General features: G+C 30.0%; 1 protein-coding gene and 2 pseudogenes across 7 annotated transcripts; 2 read left to right on the top strand and 1 right to left on the bottom strand.

Annotated features, from left to right (window-relative positions):
• The first annotated feature begins 3,249 nt into the window (after positions 1 to 3,249).
• Positions 3,250 to 4,463, top strand: LOC136997835 (uncharacterized; annotated as a pseudogene).
• Positions 4,464 to 4,483: 20 nt separating this feature from the next.
• LOC136997699 (uncharacterized) lies at positions 4,484 to 9,239 on the top strand (annotated as a pseudogene).
• On the bottom strand, positions 8,984 to 16,868 carry LOC136997698 (putative leucine-rich repeat-containing protein DDB_G0290503). 7 transcript variants are annotated; one of them, XM_067348755.1, is made up of 11 exons: positions 16,663 to 16,866; positions 13,129 to 13,336; positions 12,743 to 13,000; positions 12,342 to 12,419; positions 12,002 to 12,169; positions 11,336 to 11,461; positions 10,923 to 11,149; positions 10,482 to 10,641; positions 9,764 to 10,281; positions 9,415 to 9,682; positions 8,984 to 9,285 (listed from the first exon to the last, which is right to left on the bottom strand). In XM_067348755.1, the coding sequence occupies exons 2-9, from the start codon at positions 13,187 to 13,189 to the stop codon at positions 10,139 to 10,141; spliced, it is 1,221 nt and encodes a 406-aa protein (XP_067204856.1). In that variant the 5' UTR covers positions 13,190 to 13,336; positions 16,663 to 16,866; the 3' UTR covers positions 8,984 to 9,285; positions 9,415 to 9,682; positions 9,764 to 10,138. The 7 variants fall into 7 exon arrangements, with proteins under 7 accessions (XP_067204856.1, XP_067204857.1, XP_067204858.1 ...); XM_067348756.1 differs by having other exon boundaries at positions 9,415 to 10,281; positions 10,492 to 10,641; positions 16,663 to 16,868; XM_067348757.1 differs by having other exon boundaries at positions 9,415 to 10,281; positions 10,501 to 10,641; positions 16,663 to 16,868.
• Between the last annotated feature and the right edge of the window lie 2,196 nt (positions 16,869 to 19,064).

Genomic DNA, 19,064 nt, shown 5'->3' with positions numbered 1-19,064 from the left:
CCATTTCGTTCCAGACCCCAGTTGAGGAAATATTAGAAGGAGAAGAGGCTGCCTTTCACGCAATAACCACCATCTTAAAGCAGTGAACCCTCGAGTGTCCTTCCAAATCTGAAGGTCGGGGTTGTGCTCAGGAGATTTGCAGATTGCTTGATATAGGGGCGATCGAGAAGGTAGCGGACTGCAAAGGACAATTCTTATCACCATACCTTGTGATTGAGAAATCGTCAGGAAGGTGGAGAGTTATTCTCTCTGAAAAATCACCAAATATTTGGTTTTATTTTTGGACAAGGAGCACTTTGCGATTTCAATTCTAGCCGGCAAGAGAGAGAAGCTCCTCCAGATGACACTGACTCTGCTCGGAAAGAAACGCTGCAAGATTTGTTCTTTCACTAGCTTCATCGAGTCTTTAATATCGGTCTGTCCAGCAGTACGGTATTCTAAATGAGGGAAAAGTTTCTAGCCCTTGTATCTTCAGATAAGGACCTTGAAGCTCAAAGGACTTCGCCGGATTCAATCGAAGATCTTTTATGGTGGTAAACCACCCTTTTGAGTAAGCCACAACGCAACATTAGAACAGAACGTTTCGACCTCGAGAACTTCTCCGATGCGTCACCGAGGAAAGACATCACCATATTAAATTTTTGGAACTCTTAGCAGTCCTTTACGCTCTAAGATGTTTCGCCTTTCAGGCAGAAGGGGCCTACATACTCCTAAGAGTTGATAGCTCCACGGTTTTATCTTACATTAATGTACCGTATGGAGTCTATTAAATTCCCTGTGTTATTTACCTTTTTTCGAAAGATTTGGAAAGGGTGCGCAGAATGGAATATTTTCGTTTACGCTTCGTATATCCCCTCAGCTCAAAATACATCGGGCAAATGCGGAATCACGCATTGTGTCAAAAGAAACAGAATGGAGTCCCGAACAGTCGTACTTGAAAGAATCGACTCTCATTTCGGCAACTTTGATGTCGATCCCTTTGCATTATCTATTAACAATAAGTATCAACGCTTTGTATCCTGACCCAGAACCACTATCACAAGCGGTGGACACCTTTTTTTTAGACTGGAGTGGATTCTACATTTAGGCCTTCCCTCTTTTTATTCTGATTTTAAGGGTCTTACGGAAAATCATTAGGATAGGAGGGTAGGGCTTGTGGTGGCCCTCTGGTGGCAGGCCCAGCCATTTTTTCCCCTTATTTAATAAGCTCGCAATCGAACAACCGATTCGCTTTAACCCGGACGCTAATATGCTGCCATCTTCTTTTAGAGAGATTCACCCGACCTGAAACAGAATTTCCCTGGCAGCCGCGAGTTTATCCGACAGGCTTCCTTGCTTAGGGGGAAACCGCCTGAAAAAAAAAAAAAAACGCTGGAAAAATTAAAAAAAAAAAAAAAAAAAAACAACCAGGCTACATCAGCCCAGTATACAAATCCCTTGAGATTAGGATGGTCTTTTTTACCAAAGGAATAGAATCAGCTGTTAGGCTACATCAATTTCGACATTTTTGGAGTTCTTATCCTCCTTCCTTCCGAATGTTGGCTCTTACGCCACCTTAAATACATACCGCTCGGCCGTCTCACTTATTTCTTCGAACGAGGTGGGCTTTCACCCTCTTGTTACCAGATTCTTCAAAGGCGTTGCGGAAACCATAGGAGCCTCGATGTGAATTTCGTCTGAGACACCACACCAATGGTGGACCAGTTAGCTACCTTATATTCGCACGTTAGACTTGCTCTAGATATAGGGTCAAGAAATTAGTCCAATTTCTTGCGCTGACGATAGTGTCGCCGACCGGATCGAAAGATACCGGCGGCAATGAGAACACGCGCGACAATTCTGTCGCTAGATGAAGTAGAGCGTCTTCGGACGCTTGTATGAGTCTGTCTGCTCGCGCGGAGTTGACCGAACACAAAGCAAGCTCAAAGAATGCAAACCCTAGCGGTCATTCAGCTATCGAATGTTATTCGTGTTAAATACTCTTATCATAGTGATACCTGCTAGACTTAAGACGTCAAGGAGCGGGAGATCGCAACCTCTACTCCTTTTCAAACCTTTTCTTGACAGACCGGAGCTCTGCGGTTTCTCCTTAATTAATTTCTACCTTAGGGTAACACACGATCTTCGGCAAAAGTCGTGTGACTTGTTTCTTATTTCCTCTCGCTCTCCACACAATGCTGCTTCCCCCTCAGACATTGTGTTCAAGGCGGAGCTGAACGCAGCAGGAATAGATACAAGAGTCTTTTCGACACATTCTATCCACCACGCTTCTACATCTTTGCAGCAGCTAAGGGCATTAGTGTGGATAAGATCAGACGTACTGCAGGCTGGAGTACATCCTCGGACGTCTTTGCGCGTCTTTACAATCGTCTAATTGTCAATTACGCGATTTTCCAGTCTGCAATTCTGCAGAATTCATAATTTACATAATTACCTGGCAATATATGTTATTAGGAGGCATTCCAAAGATTTTTTTACTAGAATTTATATTCTATGAATTGTTGAATTAGAATATTTATGCCATTGCCTTGCTATTATAAGTCTATGCATATAAGCCAATCAGGAATTTTTATTCTGTTTTCCTTTAGTCTTGTTCAGTTCTTTGTAACAAGATATACGGAAAGAAGGTGTACATAAGCGAAGTATGTAAACACCACAGAAGAGACAGTTATAAAATTAACTATGTTCCACATATTTTATTTTAGTCTCATCACAAATCTGAGCGTTAAACATCTACAAGTATCCATCCGGACGAGACATTGCATAATTGAATAATTAAACGAACTTACCGTGAAGTTCAATTATAATTATGCTGTCTCGTCCGGATGGAGAGTCTCTCCCACCCACAACCCTGGATCAGATTTGTGTGCTTTAAACAAATGACAGCCATAAGTGCAGATAGGCGCGCCTCGGGGCAGGAGAGCGGCGCCTAATTTGAATTTTTCATAGGTTAAAAAACCTGTTGAGGATAGCGCAGCGCGGAACGCTACTACAAGTATCCATCCGGACGAGACAGCATAATTATAATTGAACTTCACGGTAAGTTTGTTTAATTATTCAATTATAAAGCTTAGTACATAATTAGAGAAGCGTTGGTAATATTTTGACTAAGGAAACGCATCCTTTGATAAAACGTGTAGTACAATAGTAAAATCATATACGTGTGAAGCCACAGACCGTCTTGAACGGTTCGTCAACGATTATGTAAAAGAAATGTAACAGTCGAGTCCCACTCACAGCCGTGGACACATGTCACATTTCTCTTACATAATCGTTGACGAACCGTTCAAGACGGTCTGTGGCTTCACACGTATATGATTTTACTATTGTACTACACGTTTTATCAAAGGATGCGTTTCCTTAGTCAAAATATTACCAACGCTTCTCTAATTATGTACTAAGCTTTATAATTGTATTACACTGAAGATGGCCACGTACCTTGGCCGAAACGTCTGTATAAATTTATAATAAAAAAAGAATTTTTGAGCAAATCGATCCAGCTCTTGCTCTGTTGGCTTTATATTAAAACGATTTTTAATTTAATTAAGAAAAGAGCAATAACTTATATATATATATAATATTATTTGTATTTTTAAATAAATATATTCTTGTTGAATTTCCACGTAAAAGTAGATCGCTTGAAGAATGTTCTCGTTTCAAAGCAACGGAATTTAAACTCATATTATTATATACAGAACCTGTAATTTTCAAACAAATTCTTTCAAAAAATAATTATTATTATTTCTTGACATTACACGTTGCTACTCTAATAATGTGCAGTAACAAATTCTGCAAAAGAATAGACATGGTGAATTATGCAAAAAATCTAATGAAATGCTTTGTTGAAACAAGTATCGATATTTATGGCCAAGATTTTGTTTCTTATAATGTACATAATTTGTTACACATATATGAGGATGTCATACGATTTGGCAATTTAAATAAATTTTCAGCTTTTCTGTTCGAAAATTATATGATACAATTAAAAAAAAATGATAAGAAAAAAAGAAAAACCACTTGAACAAATAATACGGCGTGTTTCTGAATATAATAATATTTCAAGATTAAAAAATCATTCTGAAAATAATAATGTTACCAAAGAACATTATAACGGACCTTTATTACCAAATTGTTTAGGTCAATAAAAAGAATTAAAATTAAATTCCTGTACTTTCAAATTAAACACTGCTGATTGTTATGCACAAATGTTTGATAATGACATTGTTAAAATATGCAACATAACATACTGTAATAATATTATTTGTATTATTGGACAAACGTTTCTCGACAAAAAATCATTTTTTATGAAACCTTGTGATTCTGCAATTCTAGGTATTTATACTGTAAACCTTGACAAACTTAGTTGTTTAAAAATATATTCATTATTAGAAATTAAATGCAAATCAATGTTGTTGCCATATAAAGATAATAATGCAGTAATTTTTCCTTTGTTGCACATGTAAATAATTTTAATATTTTCATACTTTCTTGTAATAAGTTCCCTCAAAGTGCAAAAGCAATAAGTTTCAACTAATTAATTAATTATTAAAATTATTAAAATTTATCAGTTATTTGTATCTCATTAAGTTCTACCCATTTCTGATAAACGCTATGTAACGGTGACGGTAATGGTTTACTGGTTGCATTGGCTGTTATCATTTCATAGCGTTTACCAGAAATGTTGCTAGGGTATTAACACTTTGAAGTGTTAAATAATTGTATTATTAACTTGATTTGTAAATCTAAGACGAGATTTTAATTTATTATCTATTCCTAAATATTTAATTTTATTGGCTAATGTTGCAGTCATAATATTTGTATAATTTTTACTTATATTATACTCTAAAATATTTATGTCAATAGTAATGTCACATATATTATAGAGGGCACCTTATTGAGTAATCCCTAACAGGTTTTAGCCATCGATCAAGTCTGACAAGTCATACTGTTTAATGTTTATCCATATTGTAAGCAGTTTGTTCATCTATTCGTGTATAAATCTTCGTACACTTTGCATTCTTTTCGTCTAATATTAAAGAATTTTACGGAATAAAATACGTCATTTCAATAAAAACAGTCTTTGTTTTTGAGTATCTCGATTCCATTATATTATTGTACTTTGAATTTGTCTTCATCAGTCACAAATTGATTTTAAAGTTTTAGATCATTTCCTATTTCCTTTCAAAGATCTTTAATGCCAACTATTTTTATACATGGATTTTTAAGTTTTATTTTATAAACGCCGATTGATGCAATCATATCTATCTTGTAAGCATTTTTTTAGTTTCATATCATTAATTTCATTATTTATTTTTATTACTATTTTATTTTCTCAAATACTTGTTACATTTTTAATATTAATTTTTAGTTCTGCTAGTTTAACTTTTGATCGTACTTCTTGTTTTGTTGCATCATTATTTTATTTTTTATTATTTAGTTTAATATTATTAACAGAATATTTACATATTTTTCTTTTATGTATGTTATTTATGTTTTCCATGTTGCTTACTGCATTGTCATAAAAATTTTATTGCTTAACAGATTGCTTTGAATATTTATGAAAGTAATAATTTCTTCTATTTGGGTTTTAAGCATGCGACTCTTAAATCGCATATGGACTTTTTACGTATCTTTGTATCGTATTATGATATGTGTAGATATATGTAAATATGTTCCCAATTTGATACAGAATGAAAAGGCGACAGGCTCGTGCAACTTGTCTATGTTACCATATCATCTCTTTAAGCAAAATACCGACATTGAGCTGATCAAGCTCATTGTGTATCATTGTGTCCAGCTTTTGATACGCAATATTGCAATCAGTCCCATTTTAACTGTGATGATATGATACGAATAACAAATCCGTACGTAGCTGAACTTTATTCTGCCTGAACATGTTATTTGCACTTTCAGAAATATGGCATGGTGCGTTTGCCATTTTCAAATAGATGACTCAAATAGATGACTCTGTAGAAGTTGTTCCAAATAATTGAATAACTAGTAAAAGGCAATGTATGTGACCATTGACGACAAAATTATCTAAATTATCTAAGCTTATTAAAAAAAAGAAATTCCAAAAGATGATTGGAAAACAATGAGTATCAGAGTTTTAGGACGATATGATAAATATTACATCAAAATATTTTAATATATTTAAATTGCAATTTCTTGTGCTTATATATTTTTAAAAATTTGTATATATTTTTTATAATTTAAATAGTAAAACAGAATAAATATAACAATAAGGTTGAAACAATTGTAACAGTTTAGATCTTGTACAATTAGTTATGGAAAAATATATTTTGAAATATATAATAAGTTTAAAATTCTATTATATAGTTACCTATAATAGAAAATGTATATATATATATATATATATATATATAGTTTAATTTTGTGCATTTTTTTCTACGTAATTATAAATATGCACTTAACACTTTATAAAGTTTGATATATTTAATTAATAGATAAATGTTTATATTTTGTCTATATTCGTATGATTTTGACTTTTAGTTTATTTATTAAAAATTGTTCAATTAATAGAATAGTAAATATAACTTTACTATATGAATGAGATTTTTAAAGAAAAAATTTTTATCAAGTAACTATAACTTAACTATATATTATATTTTTTCTAGACGATTATAAAACAGCTCAAAGAAAATGCAAAACAGCATTGGATAGAGATAATCTTTCATCACTATCTGAATCTGTTGAATATATAAAAGGACTTCGTGTACCGAAACCTAAAAGAAAATACAGTGATATAGACACTGATACGGAAAACGAGTGTAGTAAAGAAAAATTATCCATTAATTTTCCGACATATAAAGCAGATAAAACTGTATTTTCACCAAATTCGGAACATAAAAGTACGGTTAATTAAGTGAAAAAATTATGAAGAATTTTGACGTTAGTTTTCTAAGAAGTTTTCTTTTTAGATTCAGCTAATAAAGCACATAGCAATAAATCGAATAATAATGTTTACCAATTCGGCGAAAGCAAAAAGCAACATTCTAATAATATTTTAGCTGAGATCCATACTAATTTTCAAAAACACGCAAATGAAATGAAAGGTAATATGTATGGAGAAAATATGTTCTATATATGGAGAAAATATGTTTCAGTGCATATTATAATGCATATTGCTATGCATACTTTTTAATTCATTTGCAACAGCAATTCGTAAAATGTGCTAAAATTCTGTATTCTGTATTTAGTATTCATTTATATGTAAATTCTTTAGAATTTCAACGCCAAGTTCTACGACACCTACATAGCATTAATGGCCGAATGGGAGAATTAAATGACCACGTAGAATCATTAAAGCAGCCTAATTTTCCCGTTGATCAAGAAAATGGTAATCAAAATATAACAACTGTACTCTCATTACAAGTGTACTCTCATTACAATGCATTGAAAGTTTGCCAGTGAAATCAAACATCGAGCTTCAAGAAATTGAGAGAATTTTACAAGATAAACAAATATTCCATGACGTGGTAAAATGATTGTTATAATACTAAAATTATATTACTATAATTATATAAATGAATATACATATATTTTATATGATAATCTTTTAGGCTACAGAATTGTCAAAAATGGGCGGTAGTAATCTACGAATCATTGTCAAGAAAGTGATGTGTCGAATTTTAACACTCAAAATTGGAAGAAAATATAGCTGGGAGGGGCATAAGGGAAACCTGATTTTTAAGGATTTAATTTTGGCGAAATTAGTCCTTAGTAAGTATTACAAATTTTATCTTAATTTCTATATTATGTTTAGAAAAGTTATGTTTAAAAAAGTTATATCTTATTTTATGTGTTAAACTAATTAATATATTTGTAAATTAATTAAAAATATTTAAACCACCCTGTGTGGTGCAATGTTTTAGTAAAATCTATTTGTTTAGAAATATTTTAATTACAATGGAAAATAAGAGAAATTTCAAAGAAATTTGCTAGCTAGATACCTATTTGAAAAAAAAACAATCAAAATAATGTTCCTTATCATTTCAGAATCCGTCAGACTCACTACAATGAAAAATCATGTAAAAATAACAGATGATGAAATTATCAACGTCATTAAAACTTGGTTGGTAAAAGCCAAATTAAAAACAAAACAACCAGTACAACCAAATGAAGCTAATCGTTCAACGTGTGATAGCGAACATTAAAAATGTTAAAAGTTCCTTGAAGTACCGCTTTAAAATACAAATTTAAATTGGGAATATTCCAAAAGTGTTCTATAAATATTGTACGATGTCTCAATAAATATTCCTTGAATGTTCTATAAATATTCTTTAATGATCTACTAATGTTTTATGAATATTTCTGAATAGTAAGAAAATTGGGTATATTTCAGGAATGTTCTATAAATATACTTTAGAATATTCGTGAATAACCTATAATTGTTCCATAAATGTGCATAAAACGTTTGAATGTGCAAAGAACATGCGATATCCCACTTTGAATGTTCCTAGAAAAATCTATAAATGTTCTATGAATATTCCCAAATATTAAAAAAAATACAGAATATTCAGAAATATTCATAAAACATTTGTAGATTATTCGAGAATATTTATAAAAATTTCTAGGGACATTCAAAGCGGGACATCACATGTTCTTTGCACATTCATAGAATACTCATAGGATATTCACGAATATTCTAAAAAATATTCGTAGAACATTCATAGAATATTCCATGTATGGGTTCAGATAGTTGCCCAGACAGCACAGGTAGATTCTGAGAATATTCGGAGAATATCACAAAAGTATATTGCGTATATTCTCAAAATATTCGATATACGTACTACGATATCCTGCAGTACATACTCAGTAAGTTCCTATGTCTCGCGTAACTTGGTTCTTAGTACGTACTGTGAATATCCCGCAGTATGCATATAGAACGGTTACGGTATGTGAACGGTATATCATGCACGTATACATATATACACAGCTTTGTATATAAATTAATTTATACTTTGATTTGTTTAATGTAAAATATATTTATTTATTTTTTTATAAAAAAATACACGGGAAGACTTCAATGTTTTTCAATGTTTACAGCACGATTTCTCACGTTTCTTAGAAAAACACTACATATAGTAAGAAACTAACAACTAATTATATATATTATATAATATTTCTCGAAATCTTGAATGATATAATACATCTACACAACTGCTATTATATCCGCTCGATCTGCGTTCGCAATATATGTTCTTCCAAATTTTTTAACATTCACATCGTCGGACACTCTAGCCATTAGTTTCAGCTTGAATTCTGTAATTATTTATTCTTGTTAAGTACTGCATCACAGAAACAGCATCATAAAATTAATTGCAAACCAAGGAATTATATATGTATATATGTATATATACACACATATGATTACTAATAGTGATTACTTACTATTAGTTTGATTATGTTGATCCGTGGATATTCCGTGAGATTTAAAAATCGCAGACTTAAAAGTCGTAACTAACATTTTCACACAACAATCCGTAAACCCTTTTGCATATTCAGTTCCAAGTATTTCTAAGTGCCTTTTCCTCTCTCAACTTCGAATCAACATAACGAACATAATTTTCTGCACCAATATAAATATTCTGGCTTTTATCTAATAAAACGTTTCGGTGGCTTGTATGTACACCGCTTCAATATTTTTTTCCATATATCACTGAAACATTATAATAATATTATTAATAAAATTATTATTAATAAAAAATATTTAAATTTATAGATGTTTTATTTTTATTACCATAACATTTCTCTAACAATTACGTGCTGAGAATTAAACGCCTCATCATTTCTCTGAATTTAATTTCAACATTAACAAGAAATCAATAACGTCTTTTTTCCTCTACCCAAAATAAACTCAAAAAAATAAAAAAAAGATTGATCAATGTCCAAGGAGATATAAGAAACTCCTAGTCTTTTATCCAAAGAAAATTTCAAAAAATAAAATGATCAATGTTCAAGAAGATATTAAAAACTCCTAGTCTTTTTTATTCAAAGAAAATTTCAAAAAAAGATTGATCAATGTCCAAGGAGATATAAGAAACTCCTATTCTCCTTTACCCAAATAAAACTTCAAAAAAATTATTGTAATAAAAATGTGACAAGCTTTCATAATTCATTCTTGAGTTTGGTTTTCATCTTGATTTTGAGATTGATTTTGATGTCTCTCTATACGTTCTTTAGCATGAGCCAACCAGGTTTTAATAGGAGCAGAGATCTTATCATCTGTAGTATCAGGAAATGATTTTCGTATAACACCTGGAAAAAAGATATTTATTAATAAATTAAAACAAATATCACTATAATGTAATGCAATGTAAATTAAGTAACATTTTATGCTTTATTTGTAATATTTAAAAGAAACTGTTGAAAAATATGAAAAATTGTAAACAAGTTTCATTGGTTTAGTTATAACATTGATTAATAAAAAAAATAAAGAGAGTTTTTAAATATCTTACTCATTATTACTTTGCATACATTCAAAGTAGAAAAATTTTGTTTCTTTTTAGCTCCAAACCAACTATAATTCAGAGCAAATTGGTTCGAAAATATTAGTTTAATTAGTCGTAAACATGAAGTTTTTAAACAATTGCTCAGTACACGTGTCAATTGTGTTTTCTGAAATTATTACATTGCATTATTAATAGTTACAAAATATGTTACTATAAAATTGAAGTTGTATTTTTATTATTTAAACAGTTTTCTACTCTTTGTATATAACATCCAGAAATAAAAAGAAAGATATCAACTTGGGATTTGCAATTGTGAGTAAAAGTATTTAAATAACATTTATACTGTACAAATTGTTTTCATAATTAAATTGTTTGTCAGATTTTAAACCATTATCCTTTCTTTTTTCAAAGACACTGTTTATAATAAAATACTAACATTTTACTTACCATTTTGTCTCGATAAATAGAATCATTTTGTAGTTTTATTTCCATAGTATCTAGATCGTTTTGGTCTTTCAATGGAAAATCGTTTAATGTATCAATAGTTTCTTTTTCTTTTGTATGGAAAGAATCTATTGACAATTTTTGCAACATGATTTTTTGATTTTTTTTTATATCATTCAATGCTAATTCTAAATGTATTACTTTTCTTATTAAAAAATGTTGAAAATTTTCTAAAACAATCGAAATTTTGATGCATATTTATGTACAAATGAAATAAAAAATTTTTCAAAAATTGTACAAATAAAGAAATATAAAAAAAGAAATAAATTGTGCCAAGTTGCTTCAGAATAAATAAAGTTATAAGTATTAATATGTCACAAATAAAAAATACAATAAAAATTAGTTCCTTTACTAACTTTGTTCATGATTCAACTCTGGACTTAATACTGCTGTTTTCTTTGAGGCTGCACAATTGTCACTCGCAATATTATCCTCATTATTTGCTTCACTGTGAGTGATGAAATTTCCAGTACATTGTGTATCTAAACGTAATAAAAAAAATGTTACCATTATTCCAATACAATTTTAAAATTAATTAATACATAATGAAGCTTTATATGCAATGTTCATCTCATTGTTGATAATAGATATAATGTGCTATACATATTACAAATTGCATGTCTTTCTTTCCATCTATATTAAACACTTACTTTATGCATTACTATTTTTATTAATTGCTTATATTTGTTTTAAATCGCATTATTAATTTTGATTTTATTTCTGCAATAGTATTAAGATCGGACGGTCTTTGGTAATAGATACAAATTATAATATAACACAGTGTAAACTGTATTTTTTATTGGAAAATTCTCATTATAAAAAACATTTTAATTGTCTACAGATAAAATAAAAAAATTTTTTAATTGTTTATGTTAGAAATAAGAAAAAAAATATAATAACTAAATTCATGCTGATTTGTTTCAGAAACACTAATATGACTGTACACAGCATATTAATTCATCAATAATTACAAAAATAAAATACAATGTAAAATACAAATAACAATAAACTGGTATACTAACCTCCTGTATTATTCCGGTTTAAATTTGATGTTAAAAATTCGCTATCATCAGTATCATACGATTCTTCATTATATGATACATTTTTAGAAAATTGAATTCTGCTCATTTCGCTTTTATCATAATTCTCCTTATTATGTTTAGTGTTAGAAAAATTTTTACATTGCGGCTCTAAAAATATTGAAACAATGTTATCAATGTGATGTTCATATAATTTGTACATACATTATTTCTATTATATTTATATCTAAATATACAAAATTTATCTTATTTATGATAAACACAATATTATAAGAAATTCGATAAAATATAATATTTGTTATTATAAGTAGTGTATACATACTTAAATTATTATTGCAATCATTCATAGTTATACAATCCAAATCGCCATCAAAAATTTCGTTTGTATGCTTTTGTAATTCTAAAACAAAAAAGTTTAACGTGCTTTTATATTTCTTTACTTTGTTGTGTGATATATATAAAAAATATTTTATAATGGGACTTTTTTCAGCAAAAGACAGTTAACAGTTGACTTTTTTTCAGCAAAAGACTGTCCCTCCCTAAATCTAGTAAAGTAAGTCCTAACCCTGCTAAAGTTGCTTACCCTGTTCTATCAACAAGAATCATACATGTATAATTTATACATAATGAACAGTATAAGTAACTTCAATATTTGCTTCACTAGATCTTTATTAAAACATCTCATGATTTTTAATCCATTATTATTTCTATTAATGCTCATACCTTCTTTTGCACGTCTTTCTAGTTTTTGTTTTTTCGAAACATGTTTAGTAGTCATATTAGAAGTTTTTGGAACTGTTGGAAGATCAGACAGCAAATTTTCATCAGAAAGTTCATCACCACCACTCATTGATGAGTTCATGAGTTTTGCGGCTCTAATTTTTCTAGACCTCTTAAGATATTCATTTTTCTCAGTTCCAGAATTGAGATCTGATATTTCCTCAGCTTCTTTTAATTTTTTTCTTGCTACTGCATAATGCGCTGCAAAAAAAAGAATATAATTATGAAGAAACATATTGTTAAGTTATATTACAAAAGAACATTAAAATATATTAATATTTCATACAGAGAAGTAATAATACATTTAAGAAGAATATAATATTACTTACAATATGTTCCATAGATTTTTTTAATGGGATGACTCAACCATGTACTTTGCGGTTCTTCCATCGATTTTACAGCTTTATCGTATCTTATATTACTGATGAAACCAACAGGCCAGACAGCACTCTTCAGGTCTGTACTCAACCAATTGTTGGGCACTCTATTTGAAGTCCATTCTCAAACTCAATGACGTAAAATTTGTCGTCATTCATTCTATTACAATAAATATACTGTTACAATAAATATTCTTTTACAATAAATTACATAGCGGTATGCAACAATGGAAAAACTGTATATTTATCTTCACAAGGCAATTTGACATATTTTGTAATGACATTTTGTAACGGCCATGATTTCAAATTAGAATAAGAGTGTACAGTATAAATTCCAAGTAATGAGGATGGGCAAGGAATATTATATAGATTTTCTCTTTCCAAAAATTCATGACCTATTATTATTGGAATATTTCGCTTAGTGCAGTACGCTATATTTTGTATACACACAATTGCACCACATTTTAAGCTACAACAATTATCCGCCAGTGATCCAGCTTTTAATGTTAGTCCATTGTATTTCACAATTTTGTATTGTGGATTGGTGCTGTTGTCTGTCAGTGGACCATCAGAATGCAACGCCATTAAACTGGGATGTTTCATTATACAATCTGATAAAGTAATCAATGATAGTGATGATTCAGAGTTTATTTCTTTTTCAATGCATCTGCGCACTACTTGCGATAAAGGTCTATCTGCTTTTCTAATATATTTCTTTATTATTTGCATGTAATTTTCGAATTTGAATGCACTAAAATTATCAAGTGGCCCAAATTTTTGGACATCAGAAACAAGATGTATAAGACTATGCACGTTGTGTGATATATGTTGAGTTCCATATAGTTTCTTAAATGTATTTATAAAAAAAAGAATCAATTCTTGCGCATAGGTTAGATGTTCGTTTAATTTTTGTGATGACAAAATTCTTACAATCACATGTAATGTTAGAAAATTAAAAAAAACATTCTTTTTTAATTTGGATTTAAAAGCTAATGGACCTATATACAATAATATCATTCTATACTCCGTAGCCTTCCATAATTTAACACAATCGAGTTTTCGTGGCTTCCTTGCAAATTCTACAGGTATTGAAGGTTTCAGCTGTGTTACTAGACTTGTAGAAATTTCTTCAACAGTTCTTGATTGTAATCGATACTGAATGTCTCCCACAAGCCATAAATATATCAATTTGCGCATAATTCCCAAACATATCAAATGCATGTAATCCAAAGGAACATTTGTCACCGGCATAAAATGAGGTAATTTCAGTAAAACACAAGTGATATTTGGCTTGTGATAATTATCATCTATCTTTTGAATGAAATCGTCATTTGTTCGAAGTGGCGCATCGACTTGTGGGAAACATATTCGATTACAAACATATTCTCCTTCTGTTTGACATTTAGTACAACTATAGTATCCTGTATGTCCTTTCACACAAAGAACGAATGATTTTGCTGGTGTGTCGCAAATTAGAGCTTCTAGCCTGCATGGTATGTTACGGCCATTAAAATTAATGCCATTTTCGAATAAATCTTTTGCTTCATCAACAAAATCCCTCAAAAAATCGTTGGCATTTGCTGGTTTTTCGTTATCGTAATAAAGTCCAATTATAAAAACATTATTATATGGAACAACCGAACCTAATATAGGCCAAAATTGCTGTGTTGACGATTTTGATAGTGGTAACCCATCAATATTAATAGTTATTTTTATACAATCAATGTTATCTTTTATAGATGCTAGTATCTTTGATACGGAATTTAATACATCAAAATGATAGTAGCTTCCTGGCGCTATCATACGTATTTCTTGCTTCCTTGGTGTTTGTAAAAGTGTTCTTGGATCTGATGATAACGTTGAAAAGCAAGAATGTTTTCTCAATCTGTGTAATAATGCTCTTAAAGCAATGTGAGAAATTTGATATTTTACAGCCCACATAGCTAAATCACTTATTATATTACTGTCTATTATTTCTGTATTTTCTGATAGATAAGGTAAAAATTCTTCAGATGATTGTTGCGAATCAGATGTATAATTATTTGATTGTCTGCATTCATAATCATTTTTATCTTCTATAGATGTTTCATTAATTATTTCCCTCACTTCATTAATAGTACTATTACCAGCAATATCCTCATCAATCGGAATATCACAACCCATTGTGGAAACATTTACAAAAGTTTTTGTGGAATTTTCATTAATATTAATATGTGATGTTTCATGTAATGTGCTGAGAAGAACATCAGAAATCATTTCCGATTCTAACTTAGTTATTCTGTCGAAGTGGCGTTTTGATACATATGAAATATTTCTTCTTTGGTGCTTTCGATTCATTTTTATTCTATTAGAATGTGTTAATATACAATTATTGTTAATGCGGACAATATATAGCACAGAGAATGCAGTTGTTCTCCATTTTCACACAAGTCTAAAGTTATGTGAGTATTTTATACTCAAATAATGACGTCATTGTTCAGTGAATATTAAAGATAGAAATGAATTAAATTCAAGGCCAATAAATTCAAAATTAACAATAAGAATAAAAAGCAAACAGACCAGTGCTAGATGTTCGTGCGTGTGTATTGAAATACAATTATAAAATAAACAACTTATATCAGCTCATCTTCAAATTCTTACAAAAATTGATTTATCATACATTATAACGTTTTTGAAAATGAATTATTTATCATTGCTAATTATTCGCACGCAATATCTTGTTAGAAATTCGCATTATGAAATCGCTGAGAATTCCAAGTATTAATGTATTGTTCATGGTCAAATTTAATGTTAAGACTAAAATTTAAATTATAAAAAAAATATTAATTTGGAAGAAATGTTAATTACATAAAATATGATTTCATATTATATAAAAGATACGATTTTAATTATATAAAATAATTCAAATCTTCAATTTGGTTCTTCTGTTAATATATAAAATTAACGGAAGATGACCTGATACAGGTTGAAACGTTATTTATTTCATAATTGTACTCCAATACATACGAACATCTAGCACTGACTGTTTACTTTTATTCTTCTTGTTTTGATTTAAAAAAACGCGCAAGTTTATGGGCCACTTTTTCCAACGTCGGTTACTGTTAACCGTCGATTTCAATTTTTTAATAGAATTGCTAACATAAAGAATAAAATATTATTATTAAAGATAACAAAAATGTTTAATCTTTTTCTTTTTTGATGGCAGTATTTCATTCATATTAGCCATTCAATACACAAATTTATAACCTCACTTTTAATATGAGTTAACAAACCTCAATAAAGCACACGATTTTGAGCTTGTGCAGATTGTAGGTAAAAACTCAGTTGAATCTCATTTGTCAGAATGAAAAGAAACGTGCATTCAACTGAGTTATGACGTCAAATGAGAATTATCTGAGTTTTGGTGTAAATGAAAAGCAACTTGGAAGCAAAAAAAAACAAGAAATTGACTAAAGACTAATAAGAGTAATAATAATTTGAACAAACCTTAGAGAATATTGGTTGCTTTCACGTAGACTTATTTTTGAAATGGCAATCACGGCACTTACTTTCTTGTATTAGACAGTTCTTCTAATAACACTTGCGCGAGCGCTAGTATCGCGAGTCCTGGTAAATAGCGAGCCAGAAGGAGATACGAGCGCTCTCTCTCGGAGATTAGGAAATTTAAAGCTGCATTCTGAAATTCACTCTCTCTCTCTGTCAGCACTGCATAAATTATTTTACGTAACTTAAAAGTATGTTCTAAGAATATAGGAGAATGTGCGAGAAGTAATATACTATAAGAGATATTATAAGAATGTTCTGAGAATATACGAAAAATAATATACTATAAGAGATGTTATAGAAATATTCTCAGTATATTATGTATAGTACGTATATTCACAGTATGACTACAGAATATTCGAATGATATCATGTGCTGTGTGGGTAATCACTTCACATAATAGTTTAATTATATTCCGTAAATATTATAAGGACATTCTCTGGATATTAAATGAATTTTTAAAGAATATTCTGCGTATTTTCATGAAATATTCTGATGAGAGGATAAAGGTAATACAAGAAAAATATATAGATACACAAATATTATAGATTTATATTATATAATTAATATATATATATATATATATATATGGGGCATTCTTTCTCAACTTTACACCCATGCTGCCCATTTTCTATTTGATCTAAAAATTTTTGAAAAAATCTTAAAATTTACAGAAAAATGTAAGCTTTCCAATGGCGCGTGGCAAAATTATCAAATTCAATTGGATCATACTTAAAATTTCAGAAAACCGAAAAAAAATAATAAAAACGGTAATTATTCAAGTGTAGCGATTATTTATTCGACGTTTTTCTCTTCCAATTAACACTTTCGAGTACTCTGTTTATCTGTGCACTGTCACATGAGTCTAAATTAAAATGGCGGATCCAATATGGCCGCCAAAAATTTAAAAAATTTAAGAAATTACCGGATTTTTGTAAAACTTAATACCAAAGAGTTTTTTTGTATGCTGAATACAAATCTCAAATCGGATTTTAAAAATTCAAAATGGCGGATCTAATACGACCACCAAAAATATTGAAAAATTTAATAAGTTAACGGATTTTAATAAAACTTGGTATCAGGAGTATATTTGGGACGCAGATTTTAAAATTTTATCATTAAATTCGTATTTATCGACCTATTTGGTCTAAAGATTATCAAAAAACTATTAAAATTTATAACAAAATTCAAGTCCTCCATGGGCGCGTGGCAAAATTATCAAACTCAATTGGATCATTATTTTTTTTCTGAGCCTAGTCAAAAAATTTTCATAAAATAAGATCGTGAAATCCATTTTGTACACATTCGAGAGAGTTTCTCTACCGCGATATTATCGCCATTCATTACAACATTTTAACGTTAAAAAACGTTTTATTGTGATTCCGTAAATTTCTAAACGCTTTAATATTTGGATTTGTATATCCGACTCCCATGGTTCTGGGCTTTTTTGTACTTTGAGCGTTTCTCTGAGGTTTTCTTCGAATAGTTCTTTTCAGAGCTACTTTTAACCGTTCTTTTAGGACTGCTCTCAGAACAATACTACAGAAAATTCTATTATCTGTACTATTTTTGATCGTGAATCTTAGAATTTGATTTTGAATATGTCCAGTATACACGGTGATAGATGATAGATGTTGCAATCCCTACAATGTGGAAGGTCACAGAGGGAAAAATCTTCGACGCATTTCGAGTGTTATCAAACGATTATTCCCAAAATTTCCAGATAATGCTAAAATTTGTGCAGCATGTAGGAAAATGAAATATCCTCGCATGAATGAAGATACGCACGTCTCATCGAGTCTTGATAAAACGTTTGATAATTGTACTCATGATACTGAATATTTCTGTATCTTCCGGTGCATCTTCATTATCTTTCAGTGGAATTGAATGCAACATAAAATCACAAAGAGAGATTGAGTTGGAAGATATGTTGAGTGGATTGAAAGAAAAATTTTCCACTCTTGAAATTAATGATCCTTTGAGATTGACGATTTTGACTGTAGTACCAGATGCATGGAGTCTAAGTCAAATTTCTCGGAGATTCAACTATTCTAGGTATTTTGCAAAAAAAGCTAAAGAATTGAAAGCATCTAAAGGCGTTTTAGCAGAAACAACTGCTAAGAATGGTAAACCATTGCCGGAAAGTACTGTTACACGAATTAAAGATTTTTACAATAGTGACGAAAATAGCAGAATCATGCCAGGTATGAAAGATATGGTTTCAGTAAAAAATGACGAGGGCAGAGATTTGATTCAGAAACGTCTTCTCCTTTCAGACTTAAAAGGTCTTTATGATATTTATAGTAAATGCCATCCTGACTGTCATGTTAGTTTTAGTAAATTTG

Source organism: Linepithema humile, chromosome 2 (assembly GCF_040581485.1).
Source record: "Linepithema humile isolate Giens D197 chromosome 2, Lhum_UNIL_v1.0, whole genome shotgun sequence".
Classification (NCBI taxonomy): domain Eukaryota; kingdom Metazoa; phylum Arthropoda; class Insecta; order Hymenoptera; family Formicidae; genus Linepithema; species Linepithema humile.
Note: the sequence above shows the minus strand (reverse complement) of the source record. Positions and strands in the feature narration are given on the sequence as shown.

Bases quoted from the DNA above. Each gene is read 5' to 3' on its own strand.
- LOC136997698 (XM_067348754.1), bottom strand. From the start codon at position 13,189: ATGGAAGAACCGCAAAGTACATGGTTGAGTCATCCCATTAAAAAAATC. The intron at 12,170-12,341 runs GTATGTATACAC...CAATATTTTTAG, and splicing joins TGATTGCAATAATAATTTAA to AGCCGCAATGTAAAAATTTT. The intron at 10,282-10,481 runs GTAAGATATTTA...TCTTTTTTCCAG, and splicing joins TGTATGCAAAGTAATAATGA to GTGTTATACGAAAATCATTT.